The sequence below is a fragment of the Alosa sapidissima genome, chromosome 10, assembly GCF_018492685.1.
Source record: "Alosa sapidissima isolate fAloSap1 chromosome 10, fAloSap1.pri, whole genome shotgun sequence".
Taxonomy (NCBI): Eukaryota; Metazoa; Chordata; class Actinopteri; order Clupeiformes; family Clupeidae; genus Alosa; species Alosa sapidissima.
In genome coordinates, this window is record NC_055966.1 from 12,370,872 (window position 1) to 12,391,096 (window position 20,225).

The window sequence follows — 20,225 nt, forward strand, 5'->3', positions numbered from 1 at the left end:
GCGCCTTCTAGTGATGCAGGAAGACAGAATTACATCAACTATCTAATATGAAACCAAAGATGAAACCCACATAAATGCTGTGTTTAAATACCGATCCATAAACAAATACACACAGTCCAATGTTATATTAAAATTTATTTTCAAGACCATTTTGTGAAGAGGAAAAAAAAAAAAAAAAAAAAAAAAACTCTTCTAAAACATAATTGTTGTGAATTGACATTACTGGTCCCATAACAGCATGCATTAAGCTCACAATCATCACATTTGGATTCAACTGCTCGTTATTCCTCTCACTGTAAACGGTGATGCTTATTTTAATGTGTTTGCGTTCCTGTTATCCTTTTGCAGTCAGCACAGGGCACTGTGTGGTCAGCTCACAGTCTCCCTGTGGTCAGTCTGTTTGCATAGGTAGTGTAGTTTGGCCCAGCGCAGAGTGTGTTCCGCTCAGAAGCCTTGTGTGTTCGTTTATTTTGTTTGTTGGTTTTAGTGGCTCCCTCGTCTCCGTTGCTCCAGCAGGCCCAGGGGCCTCTGTGCAGCATGGGCCCCAGGATCAGGGCTCGTCTGTGGGCAGACACACGCCCAGCCTCAGCCCCACTGGGATGTGGTCCGTCAGACCAGCAAGCTGTGTCACATAGGTGAACTCCTCCACCTCCTGCAGTGAGAGAGGACAAAAGAGAGAGAGACAAGTTAGCATACTGCAAACTGTGTGTTCTTTGTAGTGGTGCTCTCCCTGTAGAGTGTGTGTGTGTGTATGTATATATATGTATATATATCTCTGTGTGTGTTCTTGGCGGTTGTTCTTTCCCTGTAGTGTGTGTGTGTGTTGCCCTCACCGCGTGTGTGTTCTTGGCAGTGGTGCTCTCCCTGTAGAGCACATAGTCTAGTCGGCGGCCAATCCAGGGTCTCCCGTCCTCAAGGCAGGTGACGGCTGCGCCCCCCTGCGCCACAGGCGGACTGAGGTACTGCTTCCTCAGGTCCTCTCGCTCCAGTGTCCTGCAACACACGCACACACACACACACACACACACACACACACACACACACACACACACAGTGTTTAGTAGAGGTCTGCAAGAAAAGGATCAGGCAATATTATGTCTGTAAGTAAGTATATATACTCTTGATCCCGTGAGGGAAATTTGGTCTCTGCATTTATCCCAATGAAACACACTCAGCACACAGTGAACACACAGTGAGGTGAAGCACGCACTAATCCCGGCGCAGTGAGCTGCCTGCAACAACAGCGGCGCTCGGGGAGCAGTGAGGGGTTAGGTGCCTTGCTCAAGGGCACTTCAGCCGTCCCTACTGGTCGGGGTTCGAACCGGCAACCCTCCGGTTACAAGTCCGAAACCAGTCCTAACCAGTAGGCCACGGCTGGTGTGTGTGTGTGTGTGTGAGAGAGAGAGTGTGAGAGAGAGATGGTGCTTGGGCCCTTACCTCTGGAGGCTGTCTGGGGTCCTCACCTCCTCATCATAGAGAGTGGGCTGTTCAAGGAGAGTGCCTGAACAAACATCAGAAATATCAAAACATCTCCTGACTATGACGTGACCTCTTACACTGAATGGAGACGTGCTATCTTCTGTGTTTCATCCCTATGACAACAGTCTTGTGTCTTCAGTGGGTTCCATAGACATGGTTCTATGTTCCACCAGCAGAACAGAAACAGTTTTCATACGCTTCATGACTATGACCAGCAGCCGATTGCATCAGTTGAACTAAAGTTCCATCTTAGCTTAGTTCCAACGCAAACTGGCAGTTAGTCGGGTTTAGGAGCTACTACTCGGTGAGTTTCACAGTTTTAAAGACATGTTTGTGCATGTAATGCCCATAGGCAGCCACTTTGAAGCAGTGAAGACGATTCAAAATGAGTCAGAAAAGTCGAGACAGGACCAATCGTCAAAATTTCGGTGTCCACCACTCCAGTTCATCCAAAACAAACCAGAAAGGGGACTCAAAGTGCTAAATATCGGAATTATCCTTTAAGTAGCAATGGTGCAACAGAAAAAGAATGCAGCGCTAGTTTAAATCTAGTTAGTTTCAACGTAAGGATTAAGACACACGTTACACCTAAACTTACTATCAAACTCACACTTGGCAGGTGCAACCGGCAGCTGATCTTCTAAAATGTTTGGCAGCTTCGGGCAGCTTGTTGCCATGGTGACACTTACCGATGACCCAGGGCTTGTCCTGGCCCGGTCCAACTCTGCACGGGTCCCGGTACTGATTAAACACACTGTGCTTCTGTTCCAGGACGTCATCTAACACACACACACACACACACACACACATACACACACACACACACCTAATTAAACACACTGTGATGCAGAACCTCATCTAACACACACATTTAACAGGAGAGCAGTTGTCGAAGTTGGAGTCTTGGAGTCTTCTTGTGGAAGTCTCCACATAGGACATCAAACAGCATTATCTCACAAACCAACACACACCATTTACATTACATTTGGCTGACACATTTTTAACCAAAGCGACTTACAACATGGTAAACAGTTTAAAGCTTTTTAAAACAATTCTCTCAACAATTCTAGAACAATTTAAATGGTAAAGTACAATAAGAACAAGTGCATCAGTGAGTGCTGTTTTTATACATTCAAGTGTCAGTTCTAGTCAAGTGTAAGTGCTAGGATCAGCAAGACTAGTTGTAAGTAGTGCTACAAGTTTTTTGAAGATGGAGAGGGAGGTCCCTGCTCTAGTAGGAACTGGTAGAGCGTTCCACCAACGAGGAACAACAGATGAAAAAAGTTTGGATTGGCCTGAGCGTACCGGTGGCAGAGCTACTGTACGAACATTGTTCGTCTGAGGAGCGCAACAGTCGGGAGGCAGCATATGAGGGCATTCAAATAGGTGCCCTTTTGGGTTGGTTGAAGACTAGGCACGCCGCTGCGTTCTGGATCATCTGAAGGGGTTTCACTGCAGGCTGGGAGACCTGTCAGGAGGGCGTTACAGTAGTGTACCGGTAAAAGATTAGAAGGGGTGTCTCACGATTCTGCCTTCTCACACCACGACACAGGTTCGTGGATATAAGTGTCGCGATTTCGGTTTCGATATGCATATCGTTACAGCTCTACGGTATATAGAATTTAGCAGCAGAGAAAAAGTGCAGGAGTGCATTTCAGTTCAGTGTGAAAAATTTGCATCATGTTTTGTTGTTCAACAGCTCTTCCCCATTCTGGAGGTGCGGGCAGTTATACTGCGGTACCTTCTACCTGATGGCAGTAAGGAGAAGAGTGCATGGGACGCGTGTGCTGTGTCCTTAACAACGCTTGTGGCTTTGCACAGACAGTGGGTGTTGTAGATGTCAGAGAGAGAGGGAAGTTGAGCAGAATGAGTACTAATGACTGTTCAAACCAGGAGAGAGCAGAGCCGGAGATTCCCTTGTTTGAGAGTATAGAGGGAAGGATGCGGTGACTGACCATGTCGAAGGCAGCTGATAAGTCAAGCAGAATGAGTACTGATGACCGTGCGGTCGCACTGGCTTACTTTAAGGCTTCTGTTACGTTGGTTGAGTGGCCGCTCTTGAACTCAGATTGGTTTGGATCAAGAAGGTTGTTCTGTGAAAGGAATTCAGAGACCTGTTTGGAGACTGCTCATTCAATGCCTTTGGATAGGAAAGGCAGGAGTGAAACAAGGCGGTAGTTCTCATCTTGAGTAGGGTTGAGAGAAGTTTTCTTAAGTAACGGTGTTACCCGGGCCATTTTGAATGCTGTTGGAAACGTGTCAGAGGTTAGCCAAGCATTGATCACATGTGTGATAGCTGGTGTGATGGTCGGGCTGATGGACTGAAGTAGGCTCGTACAGTGTAGGTATAGGGTCCAATGAGCATGTGGTAGGACAGCTACATGTCAGGAGTCTAGATACCTCACTCTCGGAGAGAGGCGCGAATTCGGAAATGAGGGTTGAGTAGTGATTTGAGGATTGAGTAGCGATTTGAGGGTTGAGAAAAGTTTCCGGCTGTCTGTGACACTGTTGATTTTGTCATTGTAGAAAGCCATCTTTGCAGCAGTGATGCTTCTCAAAAGCAGGATAGGAGTGTGGTATTTTTTGAGGTCATCAGTTAGTTTAGATTTGTGCCATTTTCTCTGTGCGGCTCTGAGTTGGTGCGCTGCGATTGGAGGGTATCATTTAGCCATGGGTGAGAGTGTTTGGATCGAACTGGCCTTGTAGTAAGAGGGCACAGCTCATCCAGACATGAGCTCAGTGTGGAGCAGAGCGAGTCTGTGGCATCATTAACCTCCAGAGAGGAGAAAGTGTGAAGTGAAGGTAGACCGAAGGCGACCACAGTGTTGTGGTGGAACGTAACTGTCGACTGAGGAGCTGGAGGTTGTTCTGTCAGGCTGACGTTGAACCGGATGAAGAAGTGGTTGGAAAGATGGAGAGGTAGGAACCGAGTGAGGAACAAATCAAGCTCTTTTGCCAGCTTTGTGAGTAGGTGGGCTGTGAACCACTTTGAGGTCAAAAGAGTGGATCGGGGCCATAAAGTCCGCTGAACCTGGGGCGTCTAAGTGGATGTTCATATCGCCAAGGACGAGTAGCGGACAGTCATGCTCAGGGATGGAGGACAGCAGAGTGTCCAGCTCGTCCATAAAGTCGCCTAGTTGGCCTGGTAGGCGGTAAATGACCCAACACATAGAGTTTAGCTGGGGCGATCACTGTGATAGCATGGTATTCGAATGAGACATTTTTGTTTGAAGGCAGCAGCAGCGGAGTGAATTTTCATTTGTTGGAAATTAGCACTCACCAGGAGAGCAGTTGTCGAAGTTGAAGTCTCCACATAGGACATCAAACAGCACCATCTCACCCTCTTCACTGTGAGCTTCCTGGAACTCATCAATCCACTTCAACACCATGTTCAACTGCTCGTACCGCACCGCCCCATCACCTAGAACACACAGACACACACATTTCCATCTGAATTGGATCAAACTCGTCAGACCACTCCCCTCCACTGATGGCTGGCAGATCTCCACAACAAACCGCACTCCCCAGCCTGAAGAGCGTGTGTGTGTGTGCATGCATGCGTGTGTTCTATTATTTCTTTTCATGAAAACAAATCCCCTAATGGCTTTGAAATGGCTCAAATGTAACTTCTGCTTCCTCATTTTCGGGAATTGACATCTATCTGGCTCCGCCCCCTCTCCACACACTTTTCACTTTTCCAAAAAAATAACGATAAACTATATCAGTGATAATAACAATATCATTGTCAATTTAGACCATTTTATGATATCTACACATCAATGTAATCAATCCATTTCACAAGATGTCACTGCCACTGTATAAACCAACTTCCTCTGGAACAGCACAGTCCACAGAAACAGGACTGACAAGACGGACAAGACATTTTAACAACTAGATGTACCCCATAGCGGTACAAAATATGACCGCCGCTCAGTCCTGTACATCCATTCCGCGAATATAAATCATATCAATGAATTTGTCTCCATCTTCTACTCCATCCCCCACTCTTGAAACTTTTGTGTATGCTTGTTTGGAATGTGTGTTTGCGGGCCGCACACAAAGTAGCCTACTGGCGCTGCAAAGGTGAATAGATTTGTAGCACTTGCCAAAAAATTTGTAGCATTGTTATAAAACCTTTAAAATATCTAAACAATCACAAGTAGGGCAGTTCATCACAGTCCATCCATTGCAACTGGACTGATGAAAGGTACACCTTTAGGCTACATTGTATTTGGGAAAAGCAGAAGGTAGCAGCATAATGTATTTATTTACTTATTATTAAACAAAACAATCCCTGTCAGTTCCATGCAGTTTTCAACAGCTATCAAGAAGAGAGGTCATGTCATGGATTTTTGTGACTGTTTCTTCTTCTACATATGCATAAGTTTAGTCATCTAGTTCATATGATATTCCGCTTTATTGTCAATGCACAAATGAAATACCAGTAGTCTAAAACAAAATGCCGTTTTACCCAGTGGTGCAAGTAACTGACATGTCCAAAAGGGCCTTCATGAAATGCGTTGCTGGACTGTTCATACACATTTTAACGGGCCAAGATGAAGAGCTACTGTCCGTTATTGTTTGTGCAAATAATATGCTGATACATGTTCCCTTGCATTTTGCAACTAGGTCCATGGTTAGACCAAGCTCAATCTTTTAAGAAATCGAAAAGGAATCGCCGGCAGATCAGGCTGAGTTCACCCAGCCTAGTCCATTGTAGGCGCCCGATAGAAATATTGTTTAATTTTGCAATTGAGATATCCACATCAGTAGTAATACATTTCATGCAGCTGTGTGAATCACGGAAAGCGACACTTCTAAATGGAACCCAACCCACTGTACAGTAGCTCAAGGTCTATGGCTAAAGCAGCCATAATGAAAGCGTTATCATTGTTTGGATACTTTACACACACATGTTTTTTAATCGCATAGACTACTACTACCACCAAGCTGGAATCAAAGCACATCGACTCCCCTCTCACACCCTAAACACGCACTTCGAACAAACAAAAAACGTCTCAGTCTCACGGTCTAGCCATAGGCAAAACTGTATTGGACCGGTGTAACGTTGGTACTAAATCATCCATCGTAAAGAATGATTTTTGTAGCACGTGCAACAAATATGTGTAGGTACAGCCCTGCCCTGAATACATCTCTCAACGTGCGCTCATTTGGTTTAAATGGAGATGTAGATCACGGGTGCGTTAATAAATCTACATTGCGGCGAGTTGACACAAATTATTCACTTTGACGAATTTATGTAGTTTCAGTCCTAGTTACTTTACTTTGAGCCATGCTCTTCCTTACTTGAATCACCTTTGAAAATAGAGGATTGAAGTAGCCTATATGGGTGTTTGGGAATGAACGTTGACTCAGATGCTTTTTGAGACTTTGAGCTAAATGTCCTAGCCCGGTGTTTAGGATGCATCATCAGGTTCTTTCAGGTAGCCTATATTTTCCATTAGAAAACCATCACATAGCGAACGTGTGTGGGTAACTCACTTAGCTCCTGTTAGTAGCCTAGGTTATGGTTATAAGCTGATGACAGTCGAAAGATGCAATTAGTGCTGTTATCAATGTTCTTGGTAGCCTATAACCGCATTTATGGTTTTCTACAAATACATCAATAATCAAATTGGCCTCTATCACTCAACCAATGCTAACGGTAACATTATTTTACCTACTCTAGGCTATTGATATAACTTAAGATTAACGTAGCCTACCTGCAGCAAAAACCAAGCATGTCCGATAAACATTCGCAGATTTATTTCGGCTTCAAGAAGAAATGGGAATTACAGGTCATGCAGAAATCATCCTACCCTTATTAGACGTTCTCAGCGGTAAACTACAGTCTTGTCCTTGTAGGAAGCTAGTGTCTTTCCAACCCACTTTAGATTAACTTCCAACAAAATTACGTCTCACTGCAACGATGCGCCATCTGGTGGACAAACGACTATGTGACGCCAATACTGGAAATGCAGCCAAATTATTATTATGATGAATATTTGGTTTTCCTTTAATCCTACTGAATTTGTAATTATGTATCGGCCGTTGTAATTGCAGATACTGATGGTATGTGCGTATCTGTGTGTGTATGTGTGTGTGTGTGTGTGTGTGTGCGTGTGTATATGTGTGCACCACCCCACCATCTACAGGCCAATGAGTGTACAGTCACTAAATGTACACATAACTTAATTTTTTTAGACCCCCCCATGGATGAAATTCTACGAAACTTGGCATACCCCCAGAGAATGTCAGGTTAATCATACACATAAAATTTGGTGCAGTTCTGAACATCTTAACTGAAGAGAGGGGCGATTAAAGCAGAATGATTTTCATTTCCACCGGGGGGTGGAAATCACAAATGAGTGATTTCCGCTAGGTTGATGTGGGCCCTTGAGACCAACATACCATAAAAATTTCTTCATCCTCGGTGCCACGGTTCAGGTAGTTATTTAGGAAAAACTGCATTTTTTGGGTTTCGGGGGGCCCAGTGCGGTGGGGGAGTGGCCCCCGGGGACCAAACGAAATTTTTCCGTAAAAGTCTAGTGGGGCTACATACCCACCAAATTTCATGTGCCCCGGTGGTTCGGTGTCCCGGGTATGGTTGACCAAAAATTCAGGAAGTAGATGACGGGGGAAAAAAAAAAACTTTGACAATCCCTATATGATCGCTTGGCTAGCGGCGGTCATAATTAAGGATCATTAACATCAGTGAGGTCAGACACCAGGACACTGAAATGGGCTTATTGCAAAGTCTTTCCCCACCTGCAACTGCAGATTTTTGTTCCCAGCTCAGACCTGATGTGATGGTGATGTTCAAACCTGATGTGATGGTGATGTTTTAGATAAGTTAGTGTATCACTTCAGAATGATAATTGTATAATGCTTCCTTGCTCCTGTCAGAGGCTGAAAATGCACAGGCTATTTATGAAAACGTATGATTGTATGTGTCCAAATGCCAAATTAGATTACCAACAACAGAATTTTTATACAGTACATTATTAGTAATTGCTATTTAGATAGAGAAATAAACCGGTCTTTGCTGCAGATTTGCAGGACGCAGAGGTACCATTTCAAACCCTTATGGATACAGGTTATGGTTGTTACGGATACAGGTTACGGTTGTTATGGATACAGGTTACGGTTTTTATGGATACAGGTTACGGTTGTTATGGATACAGGTTGTGCTGCATACTCTCCTGCCTTCAGGCTAGTTGTTGCACCATTTTAAATACAACAAATATGTTGAAAACGAATGATATAAATGCATTTTAATGCAATAAAAACAATCGGGCAATATCGAGATCTGCAAAAGTTATTGTTGATAGGATAGTTTAATATATGGTAAGATAAGTCTAACATAATTATCGATTAACTACAGCTAGAGAAATCACAGAGGAACCAGAGTTACAGGAACCACAGCTAGAGGAACCAGAGTTACAGGAACCACAGCTAGAGGAACCAGAGTTTGGAAGTGCTGTGTGTGATTGTGCACGTGTGATTATGTATGTATGTATGTAAGTGCAAGTGTGTGTGTGTGTGTGTGTGTGTGTGTGTGTGTACCTTCAGGAGCATGAAGATGAGTGCAGTTGAAGTAGCCCACCATCCTTTGATTCCCTTGGTCAGGAAGCTGTATTTGCACCTGAAGCACACACACACATACACACACACATAGTCATTTCTCCCCAGTTCCAATGGAACACGACAGTATATAGCAACAGAGCATGAATTGGTGAGTTCTTCTCATTAAGTGAGAGCCTGATCGTGTGTGTGCGCGCGCCAATGTGTTTGTGAGCCTACTACAGTATGTGTGATCTAAGTGCGTGTGTATGTGTGTGTTTGAATGAGTATGAGTGACTGTGTCTGTAAGTGTCCGTGTCTGTATGTGTAGGAGTGTGTGTATGTTTCTGTGTATGTCTACATGAGTGTGTGTGTGTGCGCGTGCATGAGTGATTGTGTCTGCGTATGTCTCTGCTTGTGCACAAGTGTGTGTGTGTGTGCATGTGTATGTATGTGCATGAATGTGTGTGTGCATGATTGAATGTGTTTATGTACATGAGTGTGTGTGTCTGTATCTACCGATACAGATATGAATGCAGATACGATGTGTGTGTACATGAATGTGTGTGTGCTTACACTTGTGCATGAGTGTCTGTCTGTGTGTGTGTTTGGGTGTGTGTATGAATGTGTGTGTGTGTGTGTGTGTGTGTTTGTGTTGCATGAATGTGTCTGTGTATGTGTGTGTGCATGAGTGTGTGTGTTAGGGCTGCACAGTTATCACAATCGCAGTCTGAACTGCAATTATCTAATCACAAAGCCTTCAAATACCCGTACACAGTTAATTTGGTTTCAATTATGATTATTATATTCAAGTCATCCTCCTTGACTGTGCCACTTCTGACTGGTAAGCATGCCTAGCACATGAGAAGCACCGCACTTTTGATTGGTGAGCTTCACAGTTAATCAGGAGAGTGGTGCTTCTCATGCACTAAGCATTCTCACCAATCAGAAGTGGCAGAACTTAAGAGACATTTGGAATATTGAACTGAATCAATTCGCAATATTTGTCGCAATCTCAATTAGATATTTTCCCCAAATTGTGTGTGTGCATGAGTATGTGTGTCTGTGTACACGAGTGTGTGTGTAAGCGTGCGTGAGCACCTTGACACACAGCAGTCCCTTGGCGGCAAGTGCGTCCTCCCCTCGTGCGTTGGGGAAGCAGTGGTACTGTGCGTCCAGCAGGGGGTGTTGGCTGGCCAGGAACAGGCCGCTGTTGAAGAACTTAAAGGAGCCGCAGCCGGGCGCGCACGCGTACATGCCCACGTCGTACAGCACGTGGCCATAGAGGGGCGCTAGTGAGCGCCGCAGAGTCTCCGCCGCACGCTTGTCAAACACCTCCTGCAAGCACAGCAGGTCCACGCCCGCAGGGAACATGGGCGACACCTCCATCGGAACGTCGGCATCCGCTCGCGTCGCCCCCGACCGGCCCAGAGCGCGGGGCGGGTGCCGTCGTTTGCTGCCAACGTCGCCGCCCATGTCCGAACCCACCACCCTGACATCTGGCAGGCTGGAGTTCTGGTTGCTGTTGGCGACGGGGTCGTCGTAGCAGGGCGCCATGACAGCTGAGCCGCTGCCGGGTGAGGGAGGCGTGGGGGCGACGTCCTCCTGCGGCGGGTTCTCCTCGGAGGAGGAAGTGGACGAGGGGTCAGCGGCGGCGGGGGGCGGGGCCTGAGTCTGCGTGGCGCCGTAGGAGCCCGGTGCATTGTGGGAGGTAAGCAGGCTGCTAGACGGGCTGAGGGTTCCGCAGCTGCTGGGCGAGTCCACGTAGATGCGGATGTGCGGCCGCGTGACGCCCTGCACGATGCTGCCCCCGATGGCCGCCGCGCGTCGCTGCGTCTCGCCCAGGTTGTTGAAGCGCGCCAGACTGTCCGGCAGCAGGCACAGGTTGGCCGTGGCGAAGCCCAGCGACACGCGTCCCGCGGCACGCCACGTGCCGTTGCGCTCGGCCCCGCGCAGCGTCGGCTCCCCCCGGTGGTAGCGGAAGGGCCGGCGGGCGGCCTGCAGCGGAGCCCAGAGCAGGAAGCCCAGCAGCGCCAGCGGCGCCCAGACGAGGAAGAGCGTGAGGAAGAGGAGTGAGCCGAAGAACACGAGCAGCGGGTGCAGATAGCACTCCTGATCCCGCCGCGCACGGCGCTCACACGTCGTGGACTTGCAGCCCGCCAGCAGGCGGTCCAGGAACCAGAAGCTGGGGAACACCAGTGCCCATCCGACCGCGTGCAGACCGCTCACACACGTGCTGGAGAACGCAGACTCACGCAGCGCCATGACCACACACACACACACACACAGGAAATACACACACAGATAGGGGATACACAGACACACACACACACACACACACACACACACACACCAGTGAACTCTCCTACATACACACACACATGATTAGAAGCCTAGGCAGAAAAACAAAACATGCACACACTCATACACACAGGGGACAAACGCACACAGCAGGCACCCCTACATACATTCCCACACACAAGACCTCCAAATCACTCTCACATGAAACACCTTCACACACACACACACAAACACACACTCAACACACTCTTCTCCAGCTGGGTGGGTGGGTACCCATCAGGTCACCTGAAAAATTCAAACACACCACACACACGTTTATCTTGTGGCAGCTGCAGGAAGTATTAAAATATTAAATATTCTGCATCATTTTCTCTGGCACTAGTTTGAATACCTACATCACTACATAACTAGAGTGGATCTAATCTTCACACACATAACACATAATGTGTTGTTGCAGTAGCTATGTCTTTTCTTCTCCATGCTGGCGGACTCTGCTCTAGTGCCGCTCGTAGGCTACAACCATAAAACTGGACCATTTTAAAGCCCAAAATCTGACCACAAATTCCCCGCCCGCTGACGGACGGACTGACACAGATACAATATTAAGCGACCATGAAGTGGGTCACCGAGTCTCTCACCGTTAAAATCGAGCCATCCGAATATAACCAGCCAGCCATAGGGCAGCGGAACGCAGTCTAACTATACACTACATTTAAACACAGAGAGCTGACCGTGCCTTGCCTTCCATTCATCCATGCGCCGTCCGGCGGGAACACCAGCGGGAATCCGAAGACAACGCAGTACAACCAGTCACCCTACTGCACAACGCTGGCAGTGTTCATCAGCCTACACAGTGCTGGCGTTCACTGATCAATACTCCAGCTTACATTTCCCGGCGGACTGGTGCTGAGAAACGCGACGCAGGCAGGCTGGTGTTCGGACAGCGCGTGTCCATGAGGGTGGATTGTTTGGGTTGGGACCGGCGCGGTCGTAGAGGGGGCACAAAGGCGGCGAATGTTGCTGTTCTGTGAGTTAATCCAGGCGCCACCATCTGCGCGCTCTAATCGCTCCGAGGCAACGGAAATTACAAATCTGAATTCAGCGCCGTTGCCGGGGTAAGCGGCCAGAAAAGAGGTCGATGTCGTGGTGCTGCCTGGTAACTCAAATTTAGAAAAAACGGCATAATTTTTGAAGCTAAGAAAGACTGATTATCGCCGGCGGATCAGACTGCAGCCGTGACATCCTCTGCGCTTTCTTCGCAGGGGATTGCTTGCAACGCCCCCAACACAGAGTGTGTGTGTGTGTGTTACAAAATGCCAGTCCATGTTATGTATCAAAGCCGAGCAGACCGACTACCTGTTAGTGAGCGGCACAGTTCCACGGATGGCTGGCTGCGATCCATCTTACCCGGTAACGTCATATGCGGGTTTCAGTTAACTAAGTAGTGACGTGTCAGAAAGACTGACCACATGTTAAACACGGTGCGGAAATCTGGACGGGGTACAAACTCAACATCCTGTCCGGTTTACCCAATTTCAAGCGAGGGGTAACCGGGTAACGTTAGCAAGTTGGCACTCCCGCTCGCATTCTGTAGTTTGGGGGCTCTGGCTAGTAGCCTAGTCGGCTCAGTGCTAGTCGGTTAAGCTAACGTTAGTCAGAGGGTTAGCTGTTCCTCACAGCAGGCTGCAAACCGCTGTCAAAATGAAACTACATTAAACGAAACTAAATTCTGTGAAGGTGAAAACAAAAGGGGTCGGGCTAGATCAACCTCTAAAATAATAAAAAATGTGAAAGCACTTCTCGGCAGTTCGCTGCTTCCTGTCTGGCACCAGCCTCACCTGCGGGAACTTCTACCTGCCGTGTCCCAAACTGAGCTCACTGTCTCGCTACACTATTACCAAGTAACAGCCACGTTAGCTTAATGACTCCACATTTCTCAAATGTAGTCGATATTAAGTATTGTATATTGCAACTAATTGTGTGATGAACAACGTTTACGCGTCACGCAGTTAAAGTTTCTTGACAGGTTCACTTCTCTCACCTCCCGTGGCTCCAGCGGTTTCCTCCTTGGGTTTGACAGACAATTTACAGGCGCGGGGGCGCGCTGGTGCTCGTGCACGGAGCCGTAACTAAGCTTCTTGCCGAGAGCACATTAGGTAGTAGGCCTAACATTAAAGTGAAGGTCGGTGACAAGTTAAAGAGCTATGAATGTATGATTAGTAATTACCTAATAATAATAATAATTAGTTTACTTACAGCACATTTCCTGGAAATCAAAGACACTATAAGTGGTTTGAGATGAGGTTTTATCAGAATGGTTTCTACCCCCCTCTCACACCTGGCCATGCTACAAAGGGAGTGAGTGTGAGTGAGCAAAAGAATAAACACTGTTGGATCAGGAATTTGTGTGTGTGTCTGAGAGAGAGGGCAAGAGTGTGTGTAAGTGTGAACAGTTATTTCAACAGTTACAGTATATGCGCTAATGCATGTGTAAAAGTTTGATGTCTATGTGGGGGTGTAACCAGCACTGCTGGAAGATGTCTATCACTGAAACAGATGTGGCTATCCCAATAAAGGGTGTGGTTTTCACGAGAAGAGGTCTGGCCACCAAAGGAAGAGTCGTGGCTACCACAGGAAGAGGTGTGGCTACCACAGGAAAAGGGGTTTCCCATCCTGCTCGGCCAGGTAACAGAGGCAGGTGTGCAGCAGCAGGGCGTCCTTGAGCAGGGTGGAGGGCACCGTGTTGACCACCAGGCGCTGCAGGGACGCTGGGTTTCCATAGCAACTGTTCTGGGCGCTGCGTGGGTCCGGCCGCTGCCGCAGGATTCCGTAGGTGTTCACCATGAACTCAGCAAAGGACGCGTGGTGTCCGGCATTGTAGCCAAAACGGCCCAACCGCTCGAGCAGCGCATGGTACTGGCCCGTCAGACGCGTCCGCAGAGACTCGTCCACTTTACCACTCACAGGGTGGGTGCACACCTGCCAGGAGAGCACACAGACACACAAACACACACACACACACAGACACATAAACACACATAAACCCTGTCATTCTAACAGAATAGACAGATCGGGCATAGTTAGAGTGTAACAGCTCGTTCTTTACGGCTTGGGAGTTACAGCTATAACTATTTGGGTGTTAATACTCCATCGAGTATAATACTATCGAGCCCTGTGGTCGGCCATTTTGGCCCTGAAAAAGAAATATATGTGTGCGGGCACAGTTTGGGACTACTTCAAGAACCTCCATAGAGTGCTGCTGTTCATTGGGTGCTTGACTGTGATGGGGGGGCCAGGGCTGGGTCAGCTATATAACAGAATTGTATGACCCAGACCAAAATGAACACCAGCAGGCCTCATTGTGTAGTAGAGATTACTAGCCTGGCACAGCCATCCCCACTACTATATCCACACTATTAACACTTGATTCCTGGCACATATTTGTTTATCTTTACTAGTGGTTTGCAAAAGTAGTAATCGAGTTTTAATTTGAAATACCACAGATATTCCAATTATTTATTTTCTAATAAAAATAATATCAAAGCTGTCAAGGTAAGAAACATCTGCCTAGTTAAGTAAGTATAAGTATATACTCTTTTGATCCTGTGAGGGAAATTTGGTCTCTGCATTTATTCCAATCCGTGAATTAGTGAACACACAGTGAGGTGAAGCACACTAATCCCAGTGCAGTGAGGGGTTAGGTGCCTTGCTCAAGGGCACTTCAGCCGTTCCTACTGGTCGGGGTTCGAACCGGCAACCCTCCGGTTACAAGTCCGAAGTGCTAACCAGTAGGCCACGGCTGCCACTAGTTGAAGTGATTGACACTGGCAAAGATGAGTGAAAAATTATAAATTATAGGTAGGCCTGTTGATATTAATAATAATATTAATAATAATTGTGTGCAGCACTTAATAAAGATCAAATAAATAGGCCTGAGTTTGGCGAAGGAATACATTCTGTTGTGCAGCTAGTCCGCCTTTCATCCTCCAAATCCTATCTTCTCTTGCTTGCCCTCGCAAGCTAGCATACTCTTTGTGGCGGGTTTCGTGGTGACGACGCAGATTATATTCTTTGAAAACCACCACACTTTCTTTATACAATCTGCACGGTCCTTACACTGAACAAAAAAATAATCGTCCACTGTTCTTTGAAAACTCTGCACTCTATCAACTTTTCGTTTAACGCTAGCCATTTTGCTGTCCTGAACACTGACAGTTCTCTGCGCATGCATTGTCTGTCACTGCTTGATCTTGAGCATGTCGGGTGATGAAAATTCGGCAAATATAGTTAATTTTATAACTAAATATCAATTTTTAACTGAAAAAATCAACAAAATACCAGATGCAGACATGTTATTATTTTCCAAAAAGCAATTTTAAAAAATATGCCATGACGACTTTTGGGATTGCCTCATAGGGCCGGTTCAAGTAGTGAGGGGCTGGGGGGCCAGTCAAAGGGTGGTGGTGGGATTGAGTCGGCCCGCCTTAGTTTGGTGACCCATGCTCTAACAGATTGGCTTACACCACACCCCCCCCCCCCCACACACACACACACATTTACCCCCACACACACACACATACTTTGGGTCGGACTCACCTGTGTGATCTTGGTCACATACACACACGCACACACTCACCTGTGTGATCTTGTCGGGGATGTTGGCCACTGTGAAGCCGTAGAGTCGGTGCTGCTCCTGGAACACGTTACCCAGAATCCTCCGGTCCAGCTGGAACGCTATCTCACCGACCAGCCGCTCTGGGTATGACCACACACACACACACACAGACGCACAAACAGGCACACATGCACACACACATACTGACACACATACACATGCACACACACATACTGACACACATACACATAGACACACAACACACATGCAGACACACATACACACACACAAACATACAGACACACATACAGATAAACAACACACAGATACAGACACACGGCACGCATGAATACGCATACAGAGAGACACACACAAGCTGCTTTCAGACTTCTCCTCCGCACTATCTGCATATCTTTGTCAAACGGGTGTGATGGTGTGGAATGGTGATTCAGGTATGATGCCAACATGCGGACATTATGTGTGAACGACACCGACGCACATGAACAGAATCTCTGTGTGGTTGAACAAGTTGAACACGCACATGAACAGAATCTCTGTTCTTCACTTCGTTCAGACACATGATTTACATGATGTCCGTTGGAAATACTAGGAGGGGGGCAGTGTAAGAGCTGGCTAAGTTCGGAATTCCAAATGTTCGGTTATGCTGTTCAGATATACGGCCCAACCGCTTGATATTCGCAGAACAGACTTACACCTATGTCTGGTAGCAGCTACAGACACACACACACACACACACTTACACCTAGGTGGCATCTACAGACACACACATACACACACACACACACACTTACGCTTATGTCTGGTAGCAGCTACAGACACACACATACACACACACACTTACACCTATGTCTGGTAGCAGCCAGGAGCGCCTGCAGATGTACGGCCGTACAAATTGTGCATACCATCAGGCTACTCAACAACCAAATTGGCCTACCATAACTTCCCAACTCTGCACAGTATCCCATTAACTGTATGACAGTAGGCTATTCACAATTCACTATTCACAATACACACACACACACACCACCATCTCACACACACACACACACCACCATCACACACGCACACACCACCATCAACCACCATCACACACACACACACCACCATCGACACAGACACACGGATGCACGTACACACACACACACACACACACACTCCCCCACCACATGAGCTCTGACCTTTCACCTGCGGCAGGTAGCTCTCCTGCTGGTCATTGTCCAGGTGCGGGCTCTTCAGTGCGGACTTCTTGGCCGTGGTGGTCTCCAAGGGAGACGAGGTCCTGTGAGGAGCCTTCAGGAGGTCAATGGTGAAGCAGCCATCGTCCAGCGTGTCCTCCCAGGTCACAGCACTGACCTTTTCTGGAGGGGGGGGGGGGGGGTTTACATCGTACAAACATTTCCATCATTGTCTTATCAGAAAATATTTTAAGTTTAAGAAGCTGAAATTAAAGAATGTTGAAGCATTTTCTTAAAAAATGGACACAAACTGATTAACTTATTACCAGAATATTTGCTTTCAACTAATCAATTAACTGAGTAATTGTTGCTGATTTCAACTAATTGATTAACTGAGTAATTGTGCCCTACACAGGAAAGGTCAAGTTTAAATTATGGTGAATAGTTTGTAAGATCTGAGCTCAACAATCAAATTCACCCCTCCCATACATGCTGTTGAAGCAATCAACGTGTTGATTGGGTGAAGTGTATGCATGTTACCCATTAGAACATGAACCCTTAACATCTCTCTGAGCACACATACCAGCCGCTACAGGAGACTTTTGTGCAATACTTTCTCCAGCTTGACCATCCATTTCTACTGGGGTTTGGAGGGGCCACGTCTGTGCAGCCACAGATATCTAGCGCCCTCTGGCGGAATGTGCGGCTTACTGCATTACTGAACTCTCCAAACCCGCTCAAAATCAGTAAACGCACCTAGCGGGCCGTGGGCAGTGGACGGGTCGGTGCCGTAAAGTTTGGACCGGAGGGTCTGATTCTCCCGCAGAAGACCCAGCGTCAGCTTCAGGTACTCATTCTCTTGCCGTAGCTGATCGTTCTGTTGCCGTAACGACACGGTGCTCTCCTCCGAATCCATCCGTTTACCTGAGCGCACTCGTCAAACTGTTTACCCACACCCGTCCGAGCTGAAATTCAAATTCCATTCAAATCCAACACCATTATGATGTCAAATTCATGCGTAGCCTATGCTCCCGCGCAGACAGACGCCCTTCAACAATATGGCAATTACTGATATATATTTTCTAGACTACTGTGGCTGTCCGGATTTCTTAAACGTCAAAGGCGATGGCGCAGTAGATTCTTATCTCTTATATTCGGTTTATTTTGGCCGCCCTCGGCCCACTACGGAAATAGAGATATTAAATCATATTCTGAATCATGCTCACGGAAACACAATGGAAACTTTAGGAACGGCAGTAGAATGTCATTGCATTTAACATTATCTGATCTTGTGTAAAACATACACGCACACCCTGCCAAAGCTGGCTCGCATCATCTGTCCCTTGGCAATACATCTTGAAAGCACATGCCACAACCTCTACCATCCCCGACAGATCCTGGCCTGTCTCACCAGGCTGGACTAGCCTACTTCAGCAGTACGGCTAGTACACAAACTCAGCAGCACATTTTTCGCTTTGAATATTAGAGAGTTTTATGCCATTGTAAGTTGCTCTAGACCAGTGGTTCTTAAACGTTTTGTCTGGCGACCAGCCCAAAAACATGGGCCAAGTCTCGCGACCCCCTTCTCTCTAACAAGCGGAATTTCGAAATGCTGTGAGATGGGCATTGGAAGCAGAAGCAGAAAATGTCTTCTCTTATAGGTAGGCTATGTCAACATCAAAGGCATCATGTCAATGGCAGCCTGTGACTAAAAACCTTTAGAGAACAGTTTGAGAACCACTGCTCTAGACAAAAGTGTGTGCTAAGAACTAAAAATAAAAACATAAAAACTTGGGGAGAAAGATGAAAAGGAGTTGTGATTGCAGACATTCTAGGTCATAAAGCAAGGGTTCTAGAACCTTCAATTGAATCTTGAGACTGTGAGAATGTCACAGGTGTGGTGTGTGTGTGTCTTATGAGCAGGAGTTAAGGCATCCAGGCAAGTCCAGGGGTGTGTGTTTGTGTGTCTGGTGAGCAAGAGTTCAGGCTTCCATTCCACACAGTCTCTATTCATTACATGCTAAAAGGAGACAACACCATTCCTGTTTGGAAGATTTATTTTATTCCATTCTTAAATGGTAATTTCCTCTGAACATGAGAATGTAAAAATACATTGTCAGTGGTGTCAGTAGAATATGCAGTCCACTGTGCGTCCGATAAATAAAACGTCCACTTGACACGTTTCTCTCTTAAGAAAATGTTCAAGTATAAAATCGACAAACAGTGTAAAATCCCTAATTTCCATGAAATAAATTATAACGCTACTATAATCTCTCTAGAGTTTATCTTCCTGTCTGTGTGTGTCAGGTGGAGAGGCTGGTGAGACTGTCCCATCCCTATGTAGGTCTCTTTCTGGCCACTGGGGGGCGTGAGACACCATTGGGATGCCCAACCTGAGCACTCTTCGGGACACACAACACAAAACTAACTTAGAAAATCTGCCCTATTATCCACACACACTCTATAAAACGACAGCAGTTGAGGCTCTGCTATCTAAATGGCCTTCATAATACAATTTAAAGAAATTCTATAGAGCTCTGCCCCTAACCCCCCCCCCCCCACCCTATCTGTCTATATCTGTGTGTATGAGAGTGTGTGTGTGTGTGTTGGATGTCTGTGCCAGGGAAAAGCTGTCGTCAAGTGTCTCTGGAACTCCCATCAAGTTGCATAGGTATGTGCACACGAGCACACACACACACACACACACACACACACACACGCACACACACACGCAGTGTCACAGCATCTAGACTTGGGTTCACATCCGAAACAACAAAACAAAACAAACTAGACCAACAGGAAACAAATAAAAACAGAGATCTTCAGAGATACATAAATTAAATTCCTACTAAAAAATATTAAATACTGTGGAGAAAACAAACACATAACTATTAAATAACTGATGCTGCATAATTAAAGACCAATAATGATGAGAAGCTCTTCAAAACCAGCTTTCCCTCCTACATTATTCACTATTATTGTTTACTTGTTAGTTTGTGGTGTGTGTGTGTGTGTGCGTCTGCATGTGTGTTGTGTCAGTATGTGTGTGTGTGTGTGTGTGTGTTTGTGTG

General features: G+C 46.5%; 2 protein-coding genes across 6 annotated transcripts; both read right to left on the minus strand.

The window, feature by feature from the left end:
- Window positions 1-117: 117 nt before the first annotated feature.
- On the minus strand, window positions 118-13,733 carry smpd5 (sphingomyelin phosphodiesterase 5). 4 transcript variants are annotated; one of them, XM_042107255.1, is made up of 9 exons: window positions 13,600-13,733; window positions 13,385-13,508; window positions 10,144-11,628; window positions 9,046-9,124; window positions 4,760-4,900; window positions 2,169-2,258; window positions 1,438-1,501; window positions 834-993; window positions 118-652 (listed from the first exon to the last, which is right to left on the minus strand). In XM_042107255.1, exons 3-9 carry the CDS (start codon window positions 11,305-11,307, stop codon window positions 551-553), a joined length of 1,800 nt encoding a protein of 599 aa, XP_041963189.1. In that variant the 5' UTR covers window positions 11,308-11,628; window positions 13,385-13,508; window positions 13,600-13,733; the 3' UTR covers window positions 118-550. The 4 variants fall into 4 exon arrangements, with proteins under 4 accessions (XP_041963189.1, XP_041963188.1, XP_041963191.1 ...); XM_042107254.1 differs by lacking the exon at window positions 13,600-13,733 and having other exon boundaries at window positions 13,385-13,517; XM_042107257.1 differs by lacking the exons at window positions 13,385-13,508; window positions 13,600-13,733 and adding an exon at window positions 12,700-13,372.
- On the minus strand, window positions 13,633-18,787 carry LOC121720814 (speriolin-like protein). Of its 2 annotated transcripts, none has more exons than XM_042107267.1 (4): window positions 17,911-18,787; window positions 17,158-17,337; window positions 15,980-16,161; window positions 13,633-14,322 (listed from the first exon to the last, which is right to left on the minus strand). In XM_042107267.1, the coding sequence occupies exons 1-4, from the start codon at window positions 18,068-18,070 to the stop codon at window positions 13,990-13,992; spliced, it is 855 nt and encodes a 284-aa protein (XP_041963201.1). In that variant the 5' UTR covers window positions 18,071-18,787; the 3' UTR covers window positions 13,633-13,989. The 2 variants fall into 2 exon arrangements, with proteins under 2 accessions (XP_041963201.1, XP_041963202.1); XM_042107268.1 differs by having other exon boundaries at window positions 15,980-16,098; window positions 17,911-18,351.
- Between the last annotated feature and the right edge of the window lie 1,438 nt (window positions 18,788-20,225).

Coding starts and splice junctions, on each gene's coding strand:
- smpd5 (XM_042107255.1), bottom strand. CDS start 11,307: ATGGCGCTGCGTGAGTCTGCGTTCTCCAGCACGTGTGTGAGCGGTCTG. Junction 9,125..10,143: donor AGGGACTGCTGTGTGTCAAG/GTGCTCACGCAC, acceptor TGTGTGCTTCAG/GTGCAAATACAGCTTCCTGA. Junction 994..1,437: donor ACCCCAGACAGCCTCCAGAG/GTAAGGGCCCAA, acceptor CGTGTGTTGCAG/GACACTGGAGCGAGAGGACC.
- LOC121720814 (XM_042107267.1), bottom strand. CDS start 18,070: ATGGATTCGGAGGAGAGCACCGTGTCGTTACGGCAACAGAACGATCAG. Junction 17,338..17,910: donor CACTGCCCACGGCCCGCTAG/GTGCGTTTACTG, acceptor CCCCCCCTCCAG/AAAAGGTCAGTGCTGTGACC. Junction 14,323..15,979: donor TCCCCGACAAGATCACACAG/GTGAGTGTGTGC, acceptor CTCTCCTGGCAG/GTGTGCACCCACCCTGTGAG.